Source organism: Dama dama, chromosome 10 (genome assembly GCF_033118175.1).
Source record: "Dama dama isolate Ldn47 chromosome 10, ASM3311817v1, whole genome shotgun sequence".
Lineage (NCBI taxonomy): Eukaryota > Metazoa > Chordata > Mammalia > Artiodactyla > Cervidae > Dama > Dama dama.
The window spans coordinates 23369758-23391510 of NC_083690.1; the positions used below are offsets into that span (position 1 = coordinate 23369758).

The 21753-nt window shown below is 36.5% G+C and overlaps 1 protein-coding gene across 7 annotated transcripts in view; it reads left to right on the forward strand.

Annotated features, from left to right (window-relative positions):
- TNRC6A (trinucleotide repeat containing adaptor 6A) overlaps window positions 1–21753 on the forward strand; it is a 95326-nt gene that overhangs the window by 30426 nt on the left and 43147 nt on the right. For 6 of the 7 annotated variants that reach the window (XR_009694432.1, XM_061153039.1, XM_061153035.1 and 3 more), the window contains 2 exons: window positions 1473–1494; window positions 20001–20399. Coding sequence is in view for 6 of the 7 variants with exons in the window: in XM_061153039.1 (XP_061009022.1) it covers window positions 1473–1494; window positions 20001–20399 (421 nt within the window). In the remaining variant the exon portion in view is untranslated. The remainder of the gene's footprint in view (window positions 1–1472; window positions 1495–20000; window positions 20400–21753) is intronic. The other variant, XM_061153038.1, reaches the window with a different exon arrangement.

A 21753-nucleotide genomic window follows, 5' to 3' on the forward strand; every position in this document is an offset into this window, starting at 1 on the left:
CCAGGAGAGTTAAACAAAAAGATAGAAATCCCCACAAAACAGCACACAAAGTCTGTTTTCAATGCAGAATAATTTCTGTGTAGATTTTGTTTCAGACAATTAAGTTATCTTATTGTTTGGCATGATATTTATAACACTTGAAAGTATTCAGGTACTGAGTTCTATTTTTCTACAGCCAGATTTTAAAAACAATTTCTCTCAGAAATAAATGTTCAAGCTAGTTGACTGGTCTTTTGCCATTGTCCTTCCATCAATTTTTTTTTTTCTTTTAAATTTTAAATCCATATGAAGTAAAGATGAGCCTCCATTATTTTACTTGTTACTAGTCCTCTAAAACTTGGTAAAGCAATTAAGTGCCTTGATTTACTCTGCCTTTCTAGGCAAAGGTTCATGTTTGGTATGGCTTCAGTATTACAGTAATTGCCATACAGTGTTTCACCATGTAGTTCCATAATGATATAATTTTTTAAATGGTGTTTTTGGCAACAGTTTACTGTGATTAAGCAAAATTATTTATCCTGTCCTATGACAGTTTAATAAAAACGCTTATCTTCATTTAGAAACAATTCCTGATTATTCAGTAACTAATTATTCAGTCTTCCCTCACCTCCCTGCCTCCCTGCCTATCTGCCGATCCTTGTATCTTTTTTTTTTTAGGATTCCTACGCAGTTGGGCATAATCAAAAACTTGATTTTCTCTTGTGGCCTTTGTAATCAGTTCTTATCGAGGCCCTTGAAGTTTGAGCCAGGCACCTTCGAGCAGTCCTCCTGTGCTCAAGCCCCTCCCCTTGTTGTATCAGACACAGTGCAAGTAGGGGCAGGCATGGGAAGCAGGGCCCACTGCAGTTTAGCTTCAGAACACAGTCATTTGAATTGAATTGTCAGATGTGTAGGAAGAGACAAATATGTTTCAAAATTTTTCCCACCCCAAAATACCTAAAAGTTAGCTATGTTTAACTGCAGCAGCCTAACTTCCAGGAGATAAATTTATTACTAGTTTGGCCAAAGAAGTTATATGCAGCTTTTCTTCCAGAAAACATGATTTATCTTTTATCATTTGAAATAAGAAAATTTGAAGCCTTTTAAACATATGCAGAGTTCAGTAGATCCATTAAAGGTAATGGTGACAGCTATATAAAAATAATTTTAAAACTAAATGATGAGAGAAGTGCAGTTCCATTTTTTATTATATACTGTCATACAGTGGTGTCTTCTCCACTTTGTACCTAAAACATTTCGAGAATTTTTTTTAATTAATAAACGTTGTGTCAGGGACAATGGGGCACATCTGTGGGAAAAGCATGCTTTCTTTGCATATCTTTTCCTATGCAGTTCATCTAAATGACGAATTCCTTATTTAATAAAAGTGTATATGTCTTATGTAATAGTAATGTATGAACATTTTATCATAACAATCCATATCTTTCAGTTTCATATTTACATTGTTTTTTGTTTGTTTGTTTTTATTTTAGGCCACTGAACAAAAAATCAAAGGTACGTTGTTTAAAGCTATTTTTTATAATTTTTTTCATTAAAGCAAGGTTGTTGATATGCATTTTTATTCATCTCCAGGATGGGAGAGAGAAGAGCATGAAAGGAACAGAGGGGTGGGGGCAGACTTCTGCAGTGACATCACCTTGGAGTCTCCTTTTGGGGTTTATGGGTTATTGTAGTATATATTACCACTTTAAAAATACACTGTCTTAAGGCCTACCTTTCAACTATCTCCTTAAACACCATTTACTAACATACTCCCTGGATTTGAGTGTTTGAACACACGTACCTTTCCTCTAGTCCTCCGTCTAAAAGTCGTCTTGTCTGGAGCTACCTCTAGGACTTTATTCCTTGTTCTCTGTATACTGTTGTCTCCCACTCCGTCCTGTAGGCAGACAGTGACATCCATTCTATGTTATCTCTGAGAATATTAGATTGCTAACCTCATGGTGAGGTTGAACAGCCCCCAGTACATGCCAAGCAAAAGACTTCAGGGTGGTGAGGAAACAGGAACTTTATTCCTCTCAGATCCTGAATCAGAATTTCTTCACCCTCCTAGAAATTAGTGAAAGGTATACGCTGTCTGATGCTGAACTTATTGGGCCTAGAGATTGTGAATTTTTACTTAAGCTAATACCAAAAGTATAATCTCAGCATTTGACCAATATCTGCACTCAGAACTGCCTGTTTCTATTAGAGGTTTATGTAAGGAGTTGGTTAAGGTCACATTTTTAGATGGAGTTGTTTGAGAGGGAACAGCAACAGTTAAGGAACACCTTTTTTGAGCTTGTGAGTCTTAAAAGATGAGATAGCCAGTCAAGGAAAATGATGACATGGCAGAGGGATCAGCATGATTGAAGAGATAGAGACAAGAAATAAAATGATGTTAATGTGTACTAGTGGTATCCCAGGAGCACTAAGTAAGTACCCAGTGCTGAGTGGGCAAGGTTAAAGGATTTTTCTGACAGAGGTTGGTAGGGGCCAAAGAGGGCCCTGTATGCTAAATGTACTAAAGGAGCCACTGAAGGAAGAGCTCAAGAAAAGGGTGACATCACCATTTGTTTTTTCATTCTTCTTGTAAATCCATCAGTCACTTACATGGAAAGTTTGGTTGAAATATGGGCAGGGATTTGAAAGATGGTGCCAACAGAAGACCCTGGGCAGAAGAGGCGGGTGAGCAAGAAGAGGGAATAGCCAGAGAATGAGTACAGGAATGTTAAAGGGAGACGGCAGAAGGTAGGCACGGAGGTGGGGGGGACCGGAAGACTTCGTGCTGATTTTTCCATGTAAAGGTCATGGTCATAAGCTGTGCTTTAGGAATATTTCTTTGTCAGTTGTGTCTAGTGTCACCAAATAGAAGCAGTTCCAAAGAGGGAAGAGAAGGAATAGAGACAGTAATGGGGATTTGAACTGAGGTCTTGGCAGTAGAGGTAGGGGATGGATGACCGATGTGTGAGGTGTAATTGAGAGCGTTGGCAGCTGGTGAGAGCAGAAGAGAGCCGAAGGTGATACTGTGGCCTTGAACCTGATGTTTAAGTTACAGGGATGTGGAATGATGTAGGGAGTAGCATTGCCAAATTAATTAATTAACATGGGGAATTCCCTGATGGTCCAGTGGATAGGACTCTGTGCTTCCACTGCAGGGGCCACGGGTTCCATCCTTGGTCAAGGAACCAAGATCTCACAAGCCTCACAATGCGGCCGCAAGAAAAAAAAATTTCTTTTAGTAAGAACATGACCAAATTAGTTTTCTTAAAATTCCACTTTTATCGCACCACTCCCTTGGATAGGAGTGTTGAGTTGTGTTTGTTACTTTGCTTCGAAACCAAACTCCTGATTGACTTACAAGGCCCTCTTTAATCCGACCTCTCTAGCCAGCTTGTTTCCCATCACTCCTTCATATTTTTCAGATCCTTCTTATCTTTTTATGTTCATTCCTGTTTCTGTTTCTTTTTGATCCCATTTCTCAGCCAAGCATGCCTTTCAGCTTTTCTAAACCTCTCAGAACTTATTTTCTGATGGATCCCTCCAACTGCCATTGATCCTTCCCTTTCTGATTTCTTAAGATGTTGTGACATGTATTAAACTTGGGGCACAAAGTTACATTCTAACCTTAGACTTTTGACTGGTCAATGGATATTTGTTTCTTTAAGCTTGATCTTTGAGTGCCTGCTGTTTATATCCTCTCCAAACAGAAGTCATTTCTTTCACATCCATACATGAAACATGAACATATTTGAATCTTTTTTAAGAAACTTTTTCCCACAATTCTGAGAATGTTAGGCTGAGTGCATGAAGGTCAGTTCAAAATACTTGGTTGTTTTGCCAGCTGTTTCACTCACTTTATCCTTCTTTGGATGGCAGCTCCTTTCATACTTGGTCATACTCTGATTCACGAAAAGTGTATCTGTTTTCGTGGTATGTATAATATCTGTATGGTGTTTATGGTTTGGGGTTTGCAGTGATTAGATTACAAATTGAAGTCTTGTAATACAGGTTTGGCTCACAGTTGATTTTTGCTAACCTTAACTTTGGAATAATTTATGATTTACTGAAAAGTTGAAAAATAGTACAGAGAGTTCTCATATATACCTCACCCAGTTCCCCATTATTCGCTTCTTACACTTCCGTGGTAGTTTTGTCAAAACTAAGAAACTGACATGAGTTGATTGGTATTACTGAACTCCAGACGGTATTTCGATTTTACTGTTTCTTCTGTTAACTTTTCTGTTCTACGACCCAGTGCAAGATAATTTGTTTAGCTATCATTTCTCCCTGATCTCCTGTGGTCTCCACACTGCGTTTTTATTGATAGCCTTTAAATTTTTAATTGATTGCCAACATTTAAAACTCATGAGAATTCACCTTAATTCAAGATTATAGTTTATACTGTCAGCATCATTTTTGTCTTTTTGTATTATAGAGTGTGTATAAAGTCCAAGTTTAGTTACATGTGGCTTTTAAGTATTTGAAATGTGGCTAATGCTGCTGAGGAACTGAATTTAAAATTCTATCGGCCCACATAGCTCTAGAGCCTCCTTCTTCGTTGTTAGAGTCAAGATTTTAGTGCTCAGACAGAGCATAACTCACGAGGCCTGGCACTTCCTTTAGAAGTCTGCCTTCATGAGTGATTTCTTTTTCTAAGGCTGCTGCCACTCCCGATTAGATAGCACCTGCCAGTGTTGGTGTCATTCACTGGTGGAGCTGCATAAAAGCTGGATTTAAGGAAGGTGTCACAGATTCAGATCTCGACCAGCTTTGTTATATGAAAACAATATGATGTTTGTTTCTTGGTGAGGTAAACTTGTGGTTCATCTTACAGAAGTGTGGACCTTTATGAGTGACATAATGACATTTTTGAAAATTTTATTCTTGTGACTTGAACTTTGAAAAACCATGAGGAGCATAAGTATTGGAATGTCTGAATATTTGAAGTTCCTTTTTAAAGTATGTATTTGAGTATCTCTTTGAAACAGCAGGGAAATGAGGGCTGAAACAATTATGGTGAGATATAAGAATGGATGAATATCTTGTGGACCTTACACTGTGAAGGCAAGGAAGAAGTGATTGGGAACTCTAGAGAGAAAGGTCATTAAAAAAAAAAAGCTTTCCAGCTCTGACACTGGCTTGTTTTGGAAGCATACGAAGGATTGTACATTCCTTACAAAAGAATAAGCACTGTTCATTTTTGTCAGCTGATAGTTATTTTTCTGTCTGTCTGTATATTATCATGCCAGGGCTTTCTTCAGGTGGTTTCATCAGCAAGCTGATTATAGAGAAGGGTAATCCCCAGTGCTCTAAAGGAGATAAGGGGAGCTTTCAAATGGAAGCAGGAACAGAGAAAATTTGGGACAGATTTTTTGTTTTCTGATGATCACATAGGGAAGCATAGTTTATTACTGCTGTTCTCTTTCCGGATTAATTTAAAACTCATGAGACTTAAATCAACATTTGAAACATTTTTGTTTCTACCACAATTAGAAACCATTATTTGTATTCAGTTCTAATCTTTTCTGTTTTTCTGTCAAACACAATTTCGTTACTTAAATCCATTGATCTAGGATGTGATCGAAATGTTCAAGAGCTGTTAGCTCAGCTGCGTGTCACCTCATATTGGAGACATCAGGATCGGTAACTCTGAGCACTGACTGTGTAGCATGCACGGTGCTTTACATTTGCTTCATTTTATCAAGGTGAGATTCTAAATATCTCATCACTAACAGTGAATGGGCACCAGTGATGCAGAGCACTGTCCTGCAGCAGGCCTAAAAGCTTGATGTGCTAAGAGTAAAACCAGCTCTTAGCTATTGAATTTTGGGAAATGTGTGGGACCCAGTGAAGGGACCGGAGCAGCAGGCTGGGAACCATGAGACTTCATGCACTGGATATTTAAAAACTAATATGGGAATGGCTTCCTCAGTGTGTACTAGTGCAGTATTTAATAATTTCAACATTTAATAATTTCATTTAATTTTTCATTTAATAATTGCATTTAATAATTTCAACAGCCTTAGGAGAGTGGATAGCATTATCACTATATACAGATAAAATCAAGACTAAGGAAGTTTAAGTAATTTGCCTGTTGGTTATGCAGCTGATTAATGTCTGAGTAAGGATTGGACTACTAACCCTACTGGTGTCTATGGCTTTGTTTTCTTTGAAAACATCCCTGTGGTTAGTTACATGGAAGACAAAACAGGAGAGCTGCACCATTGCCCATGCTTTAATAATATGCAGCAAATGAACTAAAGCAATGCGTCTTTTAAAAATACTACAGAAAGGTCTTTTAATAGTATATGAAAGTATATGTATACACATATTCCCATATGTATATGGTATTTCCCATTTGAGCACAAAGAAAGAAAGGTTTTGACAGCTTTGTGATATGTGAGGTAGTTGGTTTTTCAAGAATTTTTAACGTTTCGTGAGACATTTATTGTGGGCCCACCCTGTTTCATGCACTGTTGTGGTCACTGTTGTGCATGGATAAAACAGACTCCCAAGTTCCTGTTCCCACTGTGTTACCATTCTCATCCTTGTTTTACTTTCAGTTCCGTTCAGTTCATTAGCTCAGTCGTGTCCAACTCTTTGGGACCCCATGTTTTACTCTAGTAAAGGTAAATGTAATTTACCTGTGATCTCAGCTTAGCAGTCCATTTTCTCCATGAAATCCTAAGTTTCTTAATTGCAAAGCTTCCTATGATGATGAAATTCAGGAACTTTGGTGGCTTGATGAAAGGTCACTGTACCGCATAGATTTTCAGGGGAGAAGACTGAGGCCCAAATAGTTTGTGACTTGAAGCACGTTGCCTGACCTTGTTCACGTAATGGCACATGTAGAAAATGATGTTTGTGGAGCTATTGTAAACAGAAGAGGCTGCTCTCAGCTGAAGATGACAGTCCCAGAGAGTCTGACCCCTAGCGTCCATGTAGCCTGTTTCTGCCCCACAGGTTGGGAAGGTCTGCTTTTAGAATTGGGACTTAGTTCAGGGTTTTTATTTGCAGTGTGCAGTGTACAGATAACGACTTTTGTACTACAGGCAGGTATTAGGTGATATTTGGAAGACCAAGTTCTAATTCCAGATATGCCGTGATAGTACTTTGGCTTTATGAGAAATTCTGAAGGCAAATGGGTGCTGACCTCTTTGAGGAAGCAGAGGTTTTTACTGATTAAGAATTTACTAATGGCGAATGTGTTTCTATGAAAATGTGTTTGAGCGGTATAACAGATAAGGTTTGTTAGCTGTGCACTAACAGGAGGTGGGAAAAATGGCCTTTTATTTCATGGGAGCCAATAAAAACGATTATTTTGGGGTATATCAGTCACAATTTTTCCTTTTCTCCTATTAAGAAAGAAAAATGATTTATATAGATTTATACATGTCAATCTAAATTTATGGACTCAAGAGGTTATAAAGAATGCTAAGAACCCCCCACTTTTTTTTTTTTTTTTTAGAAAAGAACCATTTTATTTCTACCAAATGTAGATGTGTTTCCTTATAAATAATAATAAATTATTAAAATAAGTAGAAATGATTTTGTGTATTCGGATGTCTGATGAGACTGGAGCAGGACAAAGGAGACAAAATGAATGTGAGAAAAGTGGAGATTAATGTAGTTAACAAAGTAAACTGTTGTTAGAAATGCAATTCAGAGACTAATGAGCCTATAGTTGGTGGCTTGTGGGAGCATCCTGGGTTTGTATCCTGAGCCCTGAGATAGTATGCCGGGGCAACAATTAGGTCTTCAGTTTCAAAGAAAACAAGTTAGCAATCTTCTTGTTTAAATTTTGGAGTAGAAATTGGGACGGATTAGCAAGAGTAGCTTAATCAGTTTATACTAACTTTATAAGGGAAAACTCCAGACTAGGAAAAAACACATTATACATGATAATTTCACTTTATATGGTGGCTCAGTGGTAGAGAATCCTTTTGCCAGTGCAGGAGACACAGGTTCGATCCTTGGGTAGGGAAAATCCCCTGGAGGAGGCCATGGCAACTCACTCCAGTGTTCTTACCTGGGAAATCCCATCAGAGGGGCCTTGCTGGCTACACTCCATGGGGTTGCAGAGAGTTGGACACAACTTGGCGACTGAACGCCTTTACTAAGAATAGTAGCTGAGCTTCTGAATGCGTACTAAGAGCTCTCCCTCAGTGCCAGTAGCCTTAGTGAAAGTGCAGCTGATAAAATGATACTTAAAGGCAGCATTTTGCCAGAAGCAAATAAGATAATCTAATAAGGTAATCCTGGAATTTTTGCATAAACCAAGCATAGTGGTTAAAAGTCCAATCTTCTGAGTCAGATAAACTTTGATTTGAATCGTGCCTTTGTAGTTCTTATCTCTACAACCTTGAGCAAGTACTATAACCTCTAACCTTGGGTTTGACTCTGTTAAAAGGAGATAATCTAGGCTACTTAATGTGGGAATGCAATGATATATAGAACATAAATCACAGGACCTGGAGGGAAGTTAATGCTGAGTATATAATAGATAACTTATTATTAATATAAACACTGGTTAGAAATTTTTGATCTGTAGCTTTTAAGATGAAAATGTATACTACAAGGAACATTGGTTGGGAGGTCAGATTTGGTTTTAAGTTTTAGCTCCATTTACTAGATGTTTAATCATGGGCAACCTTCTTCTGAGCCTTAGTTGCCTTACTGGTAAAATTGAGGTAATAATTCAAATGCGTAGAATCATGTGAGGATAAAGGGATATTAAATGGCATGGTATCCAGCTGATATTGGTAAGTTTTAACTTCACAGCTATGGTTTTACAGTATCTTAGCAACCTTTCAGTCCCTTGAAACATCATGCTAGTAGTTTCCCCAGTCGTTTCGGAGTTCCTCCTCACCCAGACGATGACTTGCTTTTTCCTCTCATTAAAGTAGAACCCAGCCCAACATGGGTGAATCACAGTAGTGTTTCTGCAATAGTGCAAGGAATATGAGGGTGGGATATATGATCTTTATAAGTTTGTCAGGCTAAAATTGGAATTTTATTTCTTTGATTTAAATATAAATCTGTTTATTGGTAAAATGGAGTGTTATATGTTATTATTTGTACTTTTTTGCTCTTAAAAATTATCCATTCTTCTCTACCCATTTACTTTTTGAGCTTAAAGTTTTTGTTTTCTATTTACATGAGCTCTCTGTATAATAAGCTCATTAACATTCCATCTGATGTGTTTGATGAAAAAAATTCTAAAATTATGGACTGTATCATATGTTTTAGGTTGTTCTGAGAATGAGATTCCAGGGAGAAATACCTAAGTGTCAGACCCCTGAGGGCTTACGTGTGTTTAAAAACAACGGCATTGTATAGTATTAACTGTTTAATTTTTCTGAACTTCATTTTTATATATACGGGAGTGTTTTTTCTAATTTAAAAAAATAATTTCTTCATCCCGTATTTCTTAAATAGTTTGTATCAGTGATGGTGACAGTTCCTCTGTTATACAACTTTTGTGAACTTTTTTTTTTCCCCCCCAGTATGTTTGGGACTTCTATTGTTCCTGTTACTGACTTCTAATTGAATTTTTAGGTATTACCCTTTTTTTCCCCTTTGGAGTCACAAAACAAAAGTTCTGTAAATGTTGCTACAGTACCTAGTAGAACGGTTTTCCAAATTTACTCAGACATGAGAACCACGTGATACATTTTTAAAAATGAAGATTCTGATTTAGTGAATCTGTGAGGCTTGAAGAACCTGGTTTTGGTTTGGTTTGTGAGACCCCATTCTCCATAGCACCTTAATTAAATTTGGGGATCACTTCTAGAATTATTAGTTATATGAAGAAGAGACTTGAGGGCAGTAAATCTTTTTTTAATTTTTATTTTGTAGTGGAGTATAGTTGATTTACAACGTTATGTTAGTTTTAGGTGTACAGCAAAGTGAATCAGTTGCGCATATACATGTATTTATATCCATTCTTTTTCAGATTCTTTTCTCACTTAGGTTATTACCGAATTTTGAGTAGAGGTCCCTTTGTAAAAAAATTAAGCAATTTTTTTTTTCTTTTTTAAGCATGAGCCTCTGCCTGAAAAATAAATCTTTCATCTTCCCACTTCTGCATCTTACACATTTGGGCAAGATATGATGGAGAGATTAACCAAAGATCTTGAGACTACCTTATTGTAAATGTTGTGTGGGTTTTCTCTACCTCTTAAAGAAGATCTGTACTTTAGAACAGATGTACCTTCTTTCGGTGTTTTGCTGAAGAGCAGAATTTGTTAATAGGGTGATTTCATCCAGAAATTCATTAATGAAGCTTGGCAGAATAATTTATTCAGTCACCAAAGCCTAGAGGGTTGCAGAAGGACAAATCAGTTCTGTTTCTCTTTGTGTTGGTAGTTTAAGATGGGAGATTTTGGGTAAGAAGATAAGAGTTCTTTGAAGCAGTAGAGCTAAGACCAGGAAAAGGTGTATTTCTGATTTCTCTGGGATTTTGAAATGAATTAAAACTGAGGGAATTCAGGAATTCCCTGGCGATCCAGTGGTTAGGACTCTGCGTTTGCCCTTCAGGAGATATGGATTTGAGCCCTGTTTGAGGAGCTAAGATACCACCACATGCCCCTTGGCATGGCCAAAAAAAGGGAAAAAAACACCTAAGTGAATTCAGTTTAATGTTTGTTTTAAATTTGGGATCTAATTTTGAAGTGATTGTTTATATCTTGCTGTTTGGTATTTCTTCTGAGGAACCTTTAAACAAATGCTAAGATTTGGGACCTCTGGTGGGGTCCAGTGGTTAAGTCTCCACACTCCCAATGTAGGGGACAGGGATTGGACCCCTGGTTGGGGAACTAAGATCCCATGTGACAAAAAAAGAAAAATAAGATTTGCTTGTACCTGTATAAAATATAAATACAGTTTATTATATTTAACACTAGTTTTTAAGTCTTATTTTTCAAGTTCTCAAGCGGCCATTCAGTTCAGCTTGTTAAGGATTAGGAGAAGTTACTGCATTGACAAGCATTTAGCTGTTTTGCAGATTGGCTAATGGCAGTTAAAACTGCAGCCATTTATCCACAGTGAAGATTTTAGCACTGCGATTTTGTCAACCGAAAAGCACAGAGTTCCCCCTCTGTGCCTTTCAGCATTCTAAAACTGACAGGTTAGTAAAGGACAAAGAATGTGTATTATACAGGGGAAGTATAATCGATATTGTTAAATCATCCAGTATGCTTATTAATGATAGCAGAAATGATTTTTATAGTAGTACAGTGTTTGGCCATGTTTTTAATAAATTTGACTTAGAAGCTCATTATAATTGAATAGAATCGCTCTTCACATTTTCAGCTAGCTGCTTCTTTCCCTTCCCACCTCATTCTTAAAAGAAGATGGAATTCAAATTATTGGGCCTCATATATAGGGATAGTTGGCAAGCAGTATTTCTGTAGCAGTAAAATGACATTATGCCTTTCCTCCATTTTCTTCTGAAAGCTGCAGAGTGGGGAAGCAACAAAAATCGGAAACACCTATTTTTGGAATTTCTTAATATACAGAATTTTCTAATCTACTGTGAAGTTTTTATCAGGTTTGTGCTTTGTGAAACTCTTGACTGCAAATATGATAATGTTGCTGTTATTCATCAGGAAAGCTGACATAATTGATTTTTTATTTTATTGCCCATATTTGTTTTCACTTTCTCTGAATGTGAGTCACATTCTTTAAAGTGAATGTTATTGAAAGCTACCTTATTATTTTAATACAACAACTAGAATAATTAATTGAGAATTTAGGCTTAAAGAGATTATAATTACATATTAGAAACAGTAATAAGGGAGAAAGATAAATATTATACATGGTATTGCCTGATAAACAGTGAAGTTTAAATATACTAGTTTGTTACATGTTAACTTTTCTTCCCAAAGTTGTTTTATTTTGTGACTCTTAAGAGCATAAAATAATTCCCTGTAATAAAGGTTTTAAGGACTGTTAATCTATAGATGACACAAATTTTTAAAAAATATTTTAACAATTTTGTTTTCTAACTGACCAGCTTTCATTGGTATATGCCATCTTGCTTTCAAAGAGGTTGACTTTTGTTTTCCCATATAATGATACATACTGAGACTGGAAATAGTAATTCTATGTTAATTTAAGTTTGCCCAAGCACTCTATATTTTATAGATGCTTAGTAATTTTAACTATTTCAGTCCTTTGAATAATTCAAATGCAAATCTGTATGTGGTTTTTTATTTTCCAAACATCCATTTCATTTAATACTTCATTCTATTAAAATGAAACCATGTCTTAAAATGGCAGTTTGTATACTATGGTTGTTATTTATGCTTGTACTTTTAGAAAATTGGCAGTGTAGCCAATAGGAAAACAATTATGCAAAGCTGATTTGTAAACTTCAAAAGGATAATAAAGGAAGATCTTGAGGTATTAAGATGTATTAATTGATGTTTTGGTGAGTTTGGTAGTAATAGAAGGTGATTGATGGCTGGTTTGTATTTAAACTGTTCTTTAAATTGTAGATAGCTGAAGGAAAGTTCATTTTAATTTTTTTCTGAAATGTATTAAAATGTTAAATTTTTAAAATGTTATCTTAAAGAAGCAAATATTCATATAGGATAATTTCAGTCATTAAGGAATAAGAGTACATAACTTATTTTTACAAATTTAGAGCTTGGTATATTTAGAACTTTGGATATTAAATTGTTTTTTATTGGTTTTTTATTTGAATGTAAGACTATTGCTATGGATTTTTCTTTCCAATTAATAGATTTTTTTTTTTAGCATCAGTTTTAGGTTTACAGAATGAAATTATGTTTTTACATTAAAAAATGCCAGAAAATTAGGATGAAAGTAGGAAAAAGTAAACGTTAATAATTTAATTATAATATTGTTTCACAGAGTCTTGATTTGGAGTACAGTTCAGGAAGATGTGGATTTAAATTATTTCTTGAGTAATTTTTCCATTTTAAAAATTAAAATGCTTGTTTATTTCTGGGCCAATTCAAATTTTGCCTATCTCCTTTAAACTGCAAAAGACAAATTGGGTTATGGTATGGCCAAAAAAAAATGTAAAAGTAAACAATTGCAGTGAATATGTTTTATTCTAGCTGAATGAAATTTCTTCAGAATACTTATCTGGTATTGTGGATACTGTATTGTTAGGGCTAACTAGAGTGTCTTTTCCACATTAACAAGCATATTGACTAGGCTTGTCTTGTTTTCTGGATGTTGGCTCTAGGTCTCTTTTAGAGCAGGCGTTTGTGACCAGTGAGTTACTCAGCAGTGACTTAGCCAGTGACCATCACTGTCCTTAGTCTCTACTTCTCTTGATCACTCGGTCCTCCTTCATTGGTTCTTGAGTATCCCACCTCTTGAACGTTGGTGTTGCAGCGTTTCATCCTCAGTATCATTCTGCGTTGTTCTTTGGATTCGGTCATCTCATATATGCTGACAGCTCTTAAGTTGTTGTTCAGCCAGTATTTCTTTACCATCTGCTGTGTTTGGTTCTGGGAACACCAGTGGAGAAAGGAAGAAGAAATAAGAAACCTGTGCTTAAAGAGCACATTGCAGTGTAAGAGATGCCCCAGAGCTTCGTGGGAGTGGGGGGCATTGTCATACTGTACTTCTACTGTTGGCTGAGTCTGGGAGAGGGAGAAGCTGGCGGGCAACTGGTTGTTTCCTAGGAAAGGTGGTGGACAGAAATATTTTGAAGAAAGGAATGTCATAAAACAGCATGTTACCTTTTGGAACACTACAGACATTTGATGCAGAAGAGGAGATGTATGTGGATATAGCAGAGTTATGAATCTGGAAAAGTGGTAAACAGGGGCTGTGTTAAAGACTTTGCATTAATTCTGAGAGCACTTTAAAAATATGGATAAGATAGGGCAGAGGTTTGGTAAAAGAGTGAAAACAGTGCGGGGTGGGATCAACAGTTAAGAAGACCAATTGGGCTTTTGCATGATTGAATTGATGAGTCTAACCTATTCTAAGTCTTGCCATTTCTTATTTTACAGCTTCATAGCTTCTTTTTCTACCTATATGTTGAATGCTAAACCCATATTTTTAGTTCAGACTTTTACTGAATTCCAGAACCATCTTGCTTCCAATCAGTTAGCATTTCTATAGCAATGGTTTTCATAGTTTATCTGAGGACACATGAGAGGCTCCCTGAAGCTCTCTTGCGACCCACAAGGTTAAAACTGTTTCCGTAATAATAGAAAGACTTTATTTGTCTAGTTCACTTATTCTCTCCTGAGTGTGTGGCGAAGTCTTCTAGAGGGTACATAATGTGCAAATCACGACCAATTGGATGCAGAGGTGGTTGTGAGAATCCACCTGCCTTCTGTTAAGCCAGATGTTAAAGGGATTTGCAAAAATAAAAAACAATGCATGCTTTTTTTTTCTTCTTTTTTTGGGAAATAGTTATTTTTTTCAAAAAAAGAACTTTTAATATAAAAAGGATTTTCCTAATGATTTAATAAATATTTTTTAAACTTCTTTAATTTTCTAGCATGGTAAATATCTATAGGTGTAACCCACATAAATGAAAGATTTTTGGTGTTCCATATTTTTTAAATTGTAAAGGGGTCTTGAATCAAAAAGTTCAAGAATGGTTGTCCTATAGTAATAAACCTAACAACAACAACAAAAGCCAGTTAAACTCGTTCTTTCACACATACATCCCAGATTTAATTTTTTCTCTATTTCATATCTTTGTAAATGGTACCACTCTGTACTCAAATTCCAGGCCAGAAACCTGGGGTTCATCTACCTTTTTTACCTAAATGGTAATACTAATCACTAATGTTTATTGCATACTAACCATGTGCCAGATACAGTTTTTATTAATAATTCTTTACATCTATTATTGTGTTAAAGCCTCACAAAAACCCTACAGGTGTAGGTATTAATATTTACCTTTATTTTACAGATGAAGAAAAGGTACAGAGGGAATAGATACCTTGCCCATGGTCATGTAGCTCCCAAGTTTCAGAGCCAGAATTTGAATCCAGCCAGTCTTTTGAACCTGTACATCTTTGTTCTGTAACAGTTTATGTAGGACAGATACATGTTTCTTGAGGACTTTATTTACACACACACTCCCTGTTAAGTCATCTGGGCCAGGTGCTTTTTTAGAGGCAGATCTTGGAGGATCTTTTAATGCCTTCTCCCGTTATTACGCCGTAGGATCTAATACTCCTCTGTGAGCTCATCTTGGGAAACTACATTTTGTAGAGCAGAGGCTGGAAAACTATATCCTGCAGGCCAAATCTGGCCCACTGCCTGCTGCTTTATGTGAAGTTTTGTTGGAACACAATCATACCCGTTCATTCACGTGCTGTCTGGAGCTGGTTTTTGTGCTACAGCAGCGAGTTGAGTGGTTGTAACAGAGGCTGTATGGCCTGGAAAGCCTAAAATGTTTACTGTTTGGCCCTCTACAGAAAAGGTTTGCCAAGCCATTAGTCGGGTTTTCTGTTTTATTGGTGTATGTTACACATAGTACCTTGTCTTTAGAGTCTCTCTATATATGAAGTTATGTGTTTTTCCCCAAGTACTATTTATATTTCTTCTTTTATTTCCCCCATTGTTTGGGATTACTAAAATTTTGTCTGATGTATTAGTGTTAGTGTTGGCATTCGATCTTATGCTTTGCCCTATAACAATTTGAATAGCTTTTGATTTAGAGATATGTTTTGTAACAGTGTGCTAGCTTTTTAAAAAATGAAGTATGCATGGTAGTTTTGATCAAACTATCTGATCCTGATGGATGATTTAATAATTTCATTTCTTTTGTGCTAATTAGTCTATTTTTTTCTGCCTCTTCTGGAATCTTGTGGTAAATAATTCCCTCCTCCAGTTTTTCTAATTATTTATAAGTTGAGCCTAAAGACATATCTTAATTTTAGAAATCATCTCATTTTTTACATTTTTTAAAAATTAGGTTAACTGATTGTTTACTTTTTTCATAGAATCATGCCTTGGATTTATTGGTTTACTGTTTTGCATTTCAAAAAACTTACTGAGTCAACAGTGTAAAATATTTCAGATCAAAATGTAAAATTATAGCATATATTGTTTATAGTCTTTTAAAAATATTTGTGTCATATATTTAAATCTTTATTTGCTTATTGATTCACATCAAAAGTCATTGGTTTCTGTTTTTATCTTTACTGATTTCTTACCTCTTTTTGTTGGATTTTTAACTTGAGTTTTTTTCTTCACATTCTCATTCCCTGGTTTAGTCATGTCTTAAAATTTATTGTGTGTATTGTTTTCATGATATTTTTTTTTTGATAGCTCTAGAGTCCTGGTATTTATTTCCTCTTCAACTCAAGATTTATTTGAATAAGGCAGTTTTAGTTGCTAGTTTTTCTAGTGTGATTACATTGTAGTCCAGAAGTATCATCTGTATTATTCCTACTTTTTGTAATTCATTGATATTTTCTTTAGTGGTGAATGGTATGTGTATGCACTTCCTGTTTCATGAGTAATTGTCAAAAAAGGTGTTAACCTGATTTCAAGGTGCATGGTTTTGCCTTTTTTTTTTTTCCCAGTTTTTCTTTTCTGTCTCCACTTGGTTTACATTTTTTGATATTAAGATTTGATATATAAAGGTTCTTAGCTGGTTATTTCTTTTTAGTTGGTTTATCAATATGCAAAATCTTTATAATGCTTTCCCTTTGAATTTTTAAAGTCTGCTTTCATCTAAATTTTGTTAGCACTTCTTGTTAGTGTATCTGTCTCTGTACTTTTTTCCACCGGTTTTCCTGAATTGTTTTGTTTCAGGAGTGATTTTTGCAAAGTGTATTCCTTAAGTTTGTTTTTTCTTTTCTTAACCCTTTTTATGGTCTTTATTAACTAGTTAATTTAACCATTCAGATTTTTATTGTGATTACAGATATTTTGAGGCTTATGCTTGGCATTTCATTTTGTATTTCATGTTAAGCACAATTTTAAAATAATTCTCTTTATTGCATTTTCTGTGTCTATTAAATGGTTTTGTCATTTTTCCCTCTTCTGATGGTTTACATATTTACTGACATAATTAATCTAAACTTTACACGTAGACAGTAGCCAAAATCACTCATATTTATTTCTGTTACCCAGCAGCTCCACCCATAGCCTGGCACACCTACATGCACTGTTAGCTCCTTTATTCTTTACTGAGACATCCCATGTTTACATCTGAGATTTTACTTCAGATTACTTAGTTTTATAGTCAGTGGTTACGTCTCAATGTTTTTTGCTGGCGTCACTGAAGTTTTCTGGCCCTAGAGACTAGTATCTATCATTTCAGCCTCTTTCTCTTATGGCACTTTATTGATGAAAAATACAGGAGTTCTTTGAATTTTTGAGGTAAGTGTGGGGTTGCTGGGTGACCAGTGTAATACTGCTTCTGAACTCCTGCTCACTTCTGCAGTAGCGTTAGGGTTCTTGTACATGTCTTCATGTAAGTTATCTTCTACTTTCTTGAATGTATTAAAGAATACTTCCCTGTTGCTATCTCACATAAATAACATCTTGTTTGGGTATTAAATTGTTTTCACAGTCTTTTTCCCTTTAGGAATAAAGTGGTGGACAAACTTACTTTTTAGCAGTGGGTAACTGTAAAACTTTAAGGTTACATTCAATTGCCAGATACCATACTGAGCTCAAGACTCGGCATGTAAAAGCGGATTTAAGAGTTTTTATGTGCCTTATAATATCATAATTAATATATATTTGATCCTCTTGGTTTCAGATATATTTTAGAATATTCTAGTTCCTTATTTTCCTCACGACAAAGGAATATACATTATTGTTAATATTCTAAGAGCATTAACTTGTTTAGTAGGACAAAATTTTCATACATCAAGTAATTAGACTTAGAATACACTGGGCCCAAATTGTTAATAAGAGGCTTTTCAGTCATCAAGAATAGATGGACTTTGAAGCAGTAGTTGGAATATTTGTAATCTAAGGAATTCCTCCTAAATTACAGTTTTTTTGTATTACTTTAGAGAAGTCGAAGTCAGATTTTTAAAAAATAAGAGGTCAAGATCATATATTAGTGTAAGTATCAGTAATATAAACTAAATCCTCCAGCTGTTCAGAGAAAGAAGACAATAGTGAGGCTAGACCATTGAATGAGAGGCAGCTGTAGATCTGAGGGCTTGTAAGAGGAAGTTGAGTGACTTGGAAACAGTTTAGGTAACCAGTGCTTTATCACAGAATCATATACATTATAGACATTTGATGAATCTTTCTTTTATTTGGGCTGCAGTAATGGCTTCTGTTTACTGAGTGTTTACATTATGCTAGGTATTAGACCAGCACTGTCTATATCATAGACAAGGAAAAAGATACAGAAATAACCTAGCTCGTGAGTGGTGAGGCTGTTTTAGTTTTAGGCCTGTTGCTCTTAACTCTTGAAGTTTTCTCAGTGTCCTCACCAATCACATGGAGATGAATCACTGTTTATTTGACAGTGGCATCTGCAAAGCTGATTAAATTGCTACAAAAATATAAAGTGGTATTGTGCCAGTCATTAAAAAATAGACACTAGTTATAGGCATTTTATTGCAGATTTGGTTCCAAGCCACTGTGGTAAAGTAAATATTGCAATAAAGCAAGTCACAAATTTTTTGGCTTCCTAGTGCATATAAAAGTTATGCTTACTCTGTCCTATAGTCTAAGATATTTAGTAGTATTATATCTTTAAAAAGTGTACATACCTTAATTTAAAAATAATTTATTGCTTTAAAAGTGCTAATCATTAGCTGAGCCATTGCGGGTCCCAATCTTTTTGCAGCAGTAACATCGAAGATCACTGATCTTAGTTCATCATAACAAATATAATAATAATGAAAATGTTGGAAATAACTGTGAGAATGACCAAAGGGTGAAACAGAATGACAAAGTGAGCAGATGCTGTTGGAAAAAAAAATGCTGCCAAGAGACTTGCTTGATGCAGGGTTGCCACACACTTTTCGTACAAACATGCAGTATCTTCAAAGTGTGATAATGCAAAGCACAGTAAACCAGGGTGTGCTGCCCCGCCTTATGTTTGGTGCTCTGTAAACATTATTAACATACTCAACCTTAGGATAGCTCTCTGAGAATAGGTGTTACGCTGTTTCACAGAGGAGACCACAGGCTCGGGTTTACACAGCTTGTCCAGGGACACAGTTTTTTAAAGGCAGCACTGGGATTGAAACCTGTGGCTGTCTGGCACCGAAAGTTCATAGACCGTGCTGCCTCTCTCTAGTTTTAGAGATTGGGTATATTTTCCCTGGCTTAGAGGATTTCTACCAGTTTACTTATTTAATCTCTTTTAGGAGTCCAAAAATTCACTGTAGTTTCCAACTGTTTGTACAGTAGACAGATTGTTGTTTCTCCAATTTGCTTAAGCATATTCAAATTATTTCTCTAGTTTAGGTTAGTCTCACAGATTTCATCGTATGATCTTTGTATTTTGTCCCTCTTCTGAATTTTTCTTATTTGATTCAGATTTTACATTTTAATAACAAAAAACAATGTTAACTTTGTCTTTTTGTAAGGGAACTAGCAGGATTATTTTCTGCCCTTACTCTTGTGTTATCTTTCAAAGATGAAAACTAGGGATCAAACACATTAAGAATGAGGCAAATTCAGAACAGTCACACGGGACTTGAGGATTCTTTAGGGATTACCAAAACTTTGTCATCTTTGTTCTTTTAGTTACTGTGAGTTAGAGAGTTGTATGATCAGTGCTTGTTCTCTAATCAGAGATAACAAGGGAGAGAGGTGGTGAGCTGAGCTGTCATCCAAGACAGGGAATGCTGATAGCTGTCCATTCCTTTATTGGATAGGTAGGTAGCTGAAGTCAAAACCTGATGCTTGGCAGTGATCCTTCCCAAGAAAACTTGAGCCCGTGAATGAAGATACCCCTGCACACATAAAGAGCCTGTTCCTTTAGGATTGTTTTCCTTGGGGCCTTTTTGCTTAGATGGCTTGCAATGGAGGTACACTTTACTGGCTAATCTTTTCCACCCCTTTTCTTTTGTTGGGATTAGTGCCAGAACAGATAAAGCCCAGTGTAAGCCAGCCTCAGCCTGCCAACTCTAATAACGGCACTTCCACAGCAACCAGCACTAATAATAATGCCAAGCGAGCCACAGCCAACAATCAGCAGCAGCAGCCGCAGCCACAGCCGCAGCCGCAGCAGCACCCGCAGCAGCCGCCGCAGCCGCAGCCGCCAACACAGGCCTTGCCTCGGTACCCCCGGGAAGTTCCGCCTCGATTTCGCCACCAGGAGCATAAGCAGCTTCTAAAGAGGGGTCAGCATTTTCCCGTCATAGCAGCAAACCTGGGATCTGCTGTTAAAGTGTTAAGCAGCCAGTCAGAAAGCAGTGCTTTAACAAATCAACAGCCACAAAATAACGGAGAGGTGCAGATCAGCAAAAACCAGTCAGGTGAGAGAAGGCATTTCTTACGAGACTCCAACTATCATCGTTAGCAGTGTAGCAAGTTTATAAATTCATGCCTATTTGGTGATGTATTTGTATTCATCAATATCTGGGTTGTAAAGTAAGAATTCTATGCAGGAACTTGTGAATGGGGAATCTTAAAATGTTTCCTGTAAGTTAACTATCACTCTCCCTTCAGATCTTAACCCATTTTAGTAAACGGCTTATAGAGCTAAAGTTACATGCTAACCAGTTGTGCATATTAACTGCATTTAATCCTCAACAACCCTGTGAGGTGTCAGCTGTTCTTACCTCTGCTTTTCAGTAGAGGAAACTGAGGCACCAAGACAAGAATGACTTCAGATCAGTTACCACGTGCCGTAAAAAAAGACCACCACCCATGAAAGTTCTGTTCGGAGCACATGCATTTGGTTATTATCCCAGAATGGCTTTTCTCAGCTCATTAATGATGGTGAGGCAGAAAATAAGTCCAGTACGTGATTACAGTCTTCTCAGAGTCCAGTTTATTTCCCTGTGTTCTGATGATTGGTTTGTCCATTCATTTATTGAACTGTTTTGATGCTTTTATCCCAAGCCATGTAGAGAATTGAGGACAATCAAGGTTCCCACACATGAAAGCAGTAGCAGACCATTAAGCAGCCCGAGTCTCTGGAGCCAAATGGACCTGGTTTTTTAAGTCCTGGTTCCACAATATACCAGCATGTGACCTTAGCAGGTCACTTAATTGCTCCGTGTGTCCGAGTTTCATCTGAGTAGCCTTTCCTAACTGTCCCAGGTAGAGTTGCTCACTTTCTGCCTCTGTGCTCTCTTCCATAGCAGGAACTGCTCTGTACTTTATCATCCAGTATTTCACAGCTAATAAGTAGCAGAGCCGGCACTCACACTGAGATCTGTCTGACTCCAAAGCTGTGCACGTAGCAACCATGCGGTGCTTTGGCAGCCTACTGGATGTGGTAGGTGAGGAGGCAGAGGACACATGTGTGATTTTCTGGCATAGGTAATTAGAGAAGCGAGTTATTGGAAAGGATACAAACTTAAATCATCAGCCTGAGTTAATACTTACCCCTACACACTAATCACTGTGTGAGCTTGGCCAAATGACTTATCAGACCGCCTTTGCTAATCTGTGAAGTGTAGCGCCCAGTCTATAAGGTTGCCTTGAGGATTATGCTATGTGACATGTTAGCAGCTAGTTTAGGGTCAGATATTTAGGCACTGAATGAATTATCTTCCCTGAGACTTTTCTAGAAGGACCTGTGCTTTTCAGGAGGAAGAGTCTGGTTGAGACATGTTACATCTGATGCCAAGCAATTAATAATTTGATTTGAAGTTCCTCTAA